The following is a 6,552-nucleotide window of genomic DNA, read 5'->3' on the forward strand; positions in this document are numbered from 1 at the left end:
TTATTTGTTTACTGGCTAAAAACTTTCACAGACAGTGCCGTGTGAGCTGGTGCATTGTCGTGATGCAAGAACCATGAATTGTTGGCAAAAAGTTCAGGTCGTCTAACTTTCACACAGCCTTTTCAGCACTTCCAAATAGCAAACTTGGTTAACTGTCCAGTTAGTACAAGTTCATAATGAATAATCCCTCTGATAGCAAAAAAGGTTAGCAACTTTATTGCAACAAGTTCACAAACTTAATTGTCAGACCTCGTATAAATATAAAACAGTGGTGTCCACAAACTGTCAAAATTATCCAGTTTAACTAATACTACACAGCAATCACCAAGTAACTGAGGTAACTGTCCAAGGTACTACAAGGATATCTGGATAAATGAGAAATGGTCACCTGCCTCACAGAGCTCACACAGAGTCAAGATGAATATGTTAATAATGTCTGCCAAATCAATTACAGTTCCCCCTTATCCACGGTTTCACTTTCCACTGTTTCAGTTACCCGCAGTCAACTGCAGTCTGAAAATATTAAATAGAAAATTCCGGAAAGAAGCAATTCCTAAGTTTTAAATTGCATGCTATTCTGAATATGGTGATGAAATCTCACACTGTCCCGCTGCATCCCGCTCAGGACATGCACCATCCCGTTGTCCAGCATGTCTGCACTATAGATGCTACCCACCTGGGAGTCACTTAGCTTAGTAGCTGTCTCAGTTATCAGATCGACAGTCATAGCATCACACTGCTTGTCTTCAAATAACCTTTAATTTACTTACAATGGCCCCAAAACACAAGAGCAGCGATGCTGACAATTTTTACATGCCAAAGAGAAGCCATAAAGTGCTTTCTTTAAGTGAAAAGGTAAAAGGACTCGACTTAATAAGGCATTTTATCATCTCACCTCACCACAAGAAGAGGAGAGTACTGTACAATAAGATATTTTGACAGAGAAAGAAAAAAAGAGAGAACATTCACATAACTTTTATTATAGTATAATTATTCTATTTTATTATTAGCTATGGTTGTTAACCTCTTACTGTGCCTATTTTATAAATTAAGTTTGATCATAGGTATATATGTACAGGAAACAACCCACAGTATATGTAGGGTTCCATGGTATCTGAAGTTTCAGGCATCCAGGGGAGGGGTGGGGTGTCTTGGAACATATTCCCCATGGATAAGGGGCGGGTGGTGGGGGAAAAACCACTGTAAATTCTTCTTTTGCTAAAAAAGTTCATATTGATTTAAAAATAGTAAGGGCCCCTCTTCTGAAGGATGATGAGGAGTGGTGTCAGGAAATCCTGTTTGCTCTACATTAAAAATACACCTAGAATTCAACCACTGTTCACCACTTTTATTGCTACCCCAATAGCCCAGGAGAACCTCTGCCTAGTCTCACTACTTCCACTTATGCCCACGTTAGTCAATCCTCAACACAGCAGCCATAGTAATTCAAGTTGCAGCATGCTACTTCTCTGCTCAAAAGCCTACAATCATGCCCATTTCTCTGGGAATAAAAGCCAAAGTCCTACACTGGCCTCGGGGGCCCTATGTGATCTGTTTCCTTGTTGCCTCTCCAACCGCCCTTCTCAGTTCCGTGCCTGCTTGCTCTGCTCCAGCACCCTGGCCTCTCTGTTGTTTTGTGAACACACCAAACATTTTCCTATTGCAGGGTCTGCACATTTTCAGTAACCTCTGCCAGGAATGCTCTCCCCTCAGATACCCACACAGCTCGCCCTCTCACTGCGTTCATGTCTGTGCTCAAATATTGCCTTCTCAGTAAGACCTACCTTAACCATCCTATTTACAATCGCAAACTACTTACTCCTTGCACTCCTCATTTCCTTTGCCTTGATTAATGTTTTTCCATAGCACACACTACCTTCTAATATTTGCAGTTTACTTTTTTAGCACGTGTATTATTTATGTCTGTTTGCCATACAACAAACTCCACGAGGGCAGAGATTTTTTTTTTAACCTAGAATGTATTTGGCTTAAATTTCCAGGTAAGTGATAAAGTTTTACTCATAAAACTTGATTTTAAATTATTTAGAACATTTGCTAAAATCAAACGACAGACATCTATCTGTCACTAAACATGTTCAAAAGAATGTGCCCCTGGCAATAGCAGCATGATTGGAGTAAGCATGTAACTAACTTCCACTTGGTCCCAGGTAACTGAAGTGAGCTTAACTTCCCTTGAATGTATAAGCTTTGGTCTGCTTTTTTAAAAAATTAGTCTCATGACATTTAATTTCATAATCTTACAGTCTTAGCGTATTCTTAACATTCTGTATTTCTCTTTTGAACTTCTGCTTTCCAACATCAGGCTGTGAGCGCCACTTCTGAGAATTTCCTTAGGTTCTGGAGTGTTACTGCATTTTTTTTTTTTTGCAGGGATAGCTCCTTTGTACACTCATCAAATGTTCAGCCAGGGCAATAAATAGCCTTCCTCCTGAAAATGCCATCTATTTATAGCTTCATAGTCAATCCCAGCTGATGAATACCACATCTTCCTGGTACAAATGCTACCATCCATCAGTTTTCCAATTCTATATGGCAAACGAAATTTTCTATGAATGGGAGCCATAGTACTGGGAAGGAACAGAGCAATGTCACTGTATGAGTAAGTTAACGGACTAAAATAATGCTTCGGTTTAATCATCAGATAGGCATATTTCAGTTGGCTAATCAGGCCCCTTGCAGCTTGAGAGCTAGATAAATTTGTCTAACTAGAGAACTTGATAAATTTGTCCCCCTGCGTGATCACTTGATGACACAGGTCAATTAGTTCTGGATGGCCTGGTACGAACTCAGAGACCATAACAGCCTCATAAACTATATGAGGCTAAAGGCGAAAATGATTCACTTCCCACAGCGAAAGAGGAAACAAAGACCACATACCATTGACTGGTCATTTCTGTTCTTACTAAGGCCTGTGAAGTGCCTTAACAAGGCCCCCCGGGAACCAAAGAGCCAGCGCCGGGAGAAAGACGCGCACGCAAAGGAAGCGCTGATGTTTCCTTTCCCCCTTGCATTTGAATATAAACTGATTCGGGACCGCAGGATGCAGGAGAATGAGGCTGCCCTGGGGCCCCCTCCCCACCTCACCGCGGAAGGCGGAGAAATACGGCACCCGCCTGGCGCTGGGAGGAGGGGGAGGGGGAGGCAGTGAGACAAGGAGGAAGAGGAATAGGAAGGGGGAAGGAGGGAGTTTTTGCTTCACCACCCTTATTCTAAAAGCACAACCATCAGCAGATTGTCTGATGCTCTATAAGTATGAAACATCATATGATGTTTATGAAAGTTATCTGTAAAAGTTTTGAGTTATATAATGCAAGGAATGTTATACAACACAGATATTCATCGAATCCCCCTGCACAAAGGGAAGCGGGCACTTTCAAAGACAGCCTCTTGTTTCCCGAGCCTGTTGCAAAAAAGGAGCTTCAGTAACATTCCTTGAGAAAGGTCAGAACCTCAAACGAGACCCTCCAAAGCAGCTTCCAAAACAAAGGCCGAAGGCATCAAACAGAAATTCCTCAACTTCTTCCCAAGGCCCAGTTTGGCCCCGCGGATTCGCATATAACGGAAAAGAGGTGCCTGGTGATGTACCTGCTGCCGCTCAGCTCCAAATCACTTTCTGCCCTCCTGGGGCGTCGGGCTGTCCCGTTCCTTCCCGCCTCAAGATCCATCTCAGCCTAGGGAGAAACCACAGTTTCAGGTCCCAGTGCACCCGCTCCAGCCCCGGGAGGACAACCAGCCTCCTCGCAGGCCCGCCCTAGGGGGCCGAGGCGTGCGCACCGGTCGCGGGGCCCGGGGCTCCGGGTGGGGGTCCCGCTGTCCCCGCCACGCGCCCACCGTCCCGGGGTTTCCCGGCGCCCCGGGACCTCCCTCACCTCGGACCTCGGACGTCTCTGGCCGAGCGGCTGGGCGCGCGGAGCGCTGCGACCAAGGGGCCTGGACTTTGCCCGCCGCGCTCGCTCTGCGGGCCCGGCTCGGGTGAGGGGCCCGGGATGCCTGCCTCGCCGCCGGGGGCGCCCGGCGCGGCCACCGCCCACCCGGGCGAGCCGCCAGCCCCGGCCCGGCAGCGCCAGCTGCGGCTGTAAGCCCGCGATCAGCCGGGTGCCGCCGGGTGCTCGGAGAGCCTCGCCTGCGGGGCACCCGAGCCTCCAAAAGTGACTGTCACACTCCCTCAGCTCTCAGTTTTCTTTTTAAACCCATGCGGAGACCGTTTTTTGGAGGCTGGACAATCAAGACAGCACTAGACTCGCTTCCCACTTCTGCATCCCCAGGTCTGGTCCCGGTGGCACCAAACCCAGTCAGCTCCAGGGATGGCGGGGGTTAACCAGGACCCGGAATAAACACGTTATGATCCTTGGAGAAGAGGAATGCTGTCGGTGCCTTCTTAATACTTGGACGGAACTTTTGGGCTAAAGGGACTTTAGAGATCGCCTGATTCAGAACCTGCCTGTTTTACAAGATGCCCAGAGAACTTACAAATCCTGCCTCAGTCTGCATCAGCGGGACCAGGGTCCAGTCCAGTGTCCTCTCCTGGCTCCTTGCTCTGACCTTGGACCTCTCCCTATACTAAATTGTCTCTAAACCTAGCGCCCACTTAGGTCTCCTGTACAGTTTTCTTGTCCCTTCTGATTGATTTCTCTGCACGCATCGGAAAAGGAAGGGTCTAAACCCAGGAGCAATACGTTACCAAGCAGAGCATGGTATAAGAGGAGGTGTTATTGGACAGACCCTGGTATGAGTCTCACCTCTGCCATTCACTAGCTATTTGGCCTTGAGCAGGTTTATTTAATTCATGATTCAGTCTCTGAGTCCGTAAACCAGGAGTGTTATTAGGATTAAACATAATGTGGGTAAAATGCCCAGCACATAGGAGGCACACAATAAGTGAAAACTAGAATTACAGTTGAAAGATCAGAAGAGGCTGTTGAGGAAAGGCTGGAATAGGAGCCAGCAGTCCTGCCATTCTAAACGGGCCTCTTTATCTCCATCTACTCTGCCTGTTGCCTTGAGCTCGGCAGAACTTGACTTGAAGACTATATACTGAGAGTTGATTGAAACTATAGAATGTTCTGGAATTATGTGATAGAAATTAATTTACTTAAGTATTTTCCCTCAAAATGTTTTTCTCCTTATCCAGCCCTAAACCATGAGGATTCTCTTCTTGGATCAACCAGAATTCCTCCTCTTCACAAGTCTAACTGGTGGTCAGATCACTATTTTAAGATACTCTGGGACTAAATAGCAGTTGGAATTGTTTCATCTGAAAGAAGGCTTGGTGGTGACTGGAGGACATTATAAAACTCATTATCCTATGGGGAGATGACAGACAGCTTTTGCAGTTTCTATAAAGAAATCTTGAGGGAGATACTTGAGGAGGTAGGAAGCTTCTGAACTAAAAACAAAAACAAACTAAAAGCACCCAGGAATAAGACATGTTTGCCTGTCTGAGCCAGTTCACAAAGCTGTCCCTGTAAGAAGTGCTCAGAAGACACAAGTGAGAATATCGCACAAGAAGATGTTTGTGGAGAGACGAGTCATGCCTACATGACTGTGTGTATTTCCCAGCGTCAGAGCCAATTCCAAGGGCTCCTTTTATATCTGCTTGATGACAGTGAAACAGCCCTATGTGGTGCATCCATGTGGCTATTTGTTCATTCAAAAACGAATATTTAAGCCACTATGACAAACTAGATTTCTCAATGACACTCATGTTGTAAGAAACCTTGACTTTCTCTTTGTGGCAGGATATTCAGATACTTCTGCATTGTTCTCATTGATGTGGAGCTAATGCCCTTCCACCACTCTGTTACCTTACTTTTCCTATTTGTTCCACTAGTTCTATCTGTTTAAATCTTAACTTTTGCCTTTTTTGGGATTAATCGAATATTTTTATTATTTAGGTTTCCTTTCTCTTAACTTATTAAGTATACATTTGTTTTTTATCTATTTGATAGTTAACTCCTTCCTAGAGATTATGACATAAATCTCTCACTAATCATTGGTATTTTTTTCCTCTTCCAAGACAATGTAAGGATTTTAGAACTCTCAGGCCTCATTTATCCACCTCTGACTTATAGACTATTGTTGTCATGGACAGTACTTTCATTTTCTCTGTTTATGATCCTTATGATAATATTATTATAGAGTCAATATTCATTTAGATTTATCTATACATTTATCATTTTCTTGCTCTTTATTTCTCTCCACGTCTCAGAGCCACTATCTTGGGTCATTTTCCTTTTACATGAAGAATATTCTCGTGTTTCCTTTAGTTGATGATGAATTTTCTCAGCTTTTTTTTTCCCTGAAAATTTATTTCACCTTTATTTTGAAAAATTATTTGGGGATTTGGCTGTACTAGGTATCAAGACTTTTATTATGAAGTTGTAGTAATTAAGGCCATGTGTTTTGGACAGGGATAAACAAAATTAAAGTGGAACAAAATATAGATCTTGAAATGGACAGAGCTAGAATTCTAATGCAGGCAATGTCCTTAGTGACATCTTAAGTAGGGCAGGAAATGGGGATGGAGAAGAT

General features: G+C 44.2%; 1 protein-coding gene across 2 annotated transcripts in view; it reads right to left on the minus strand.

Annotated features, from left to right (window-relative positions):
• ABCB4 (ATP binding cassette subfamily B member 4) overlaps window positions 1–3,960 on the minus strand; it is a 55,058-nt gene extending 51,098 nt beyond the window's left edge. For both annotated transcript variants that reach the window (XM_019623719.1, XM_019623721.1), the window contains exons 1-2: window positions 3,891–3,960; window positions 3,607–3,692 (exon numbers count right to left, since the gene is read on the minus strand). In XM_019623719.1, the coding sequence (XP_019479264.1) occupies window positions 3,607–3,686 (80 nt within the window). In that variant the 5' untranslated portion in view covers window positions 3,687–3,692; window positions 3,891–3,960. The remainder of the gene's footprint in view (window positions 1–3,606; window positions 3,693–3,890) is intronic.
• Between the last annotated feature and the right edge of the window lie 2,592 nt (window positions 3,961–6,552).

The sequence above is a fragment of the Hipposideros armiger genome, unplaced genomic scaffold (genome assembly GCF_001890085.2).
Source record: "Hipposideros armiger isolate ML-2016 unplaced genomic scaffold, ASM189008v1 scaffold_560, whole genome shotgun sequence".
Classification (NCBI taxonomy): Eukaryota; Metazoa; Chordata; class Mammalia; order Chiroptera; family Hipposideridae; genus Hipposideros; species Hipposideros armiger.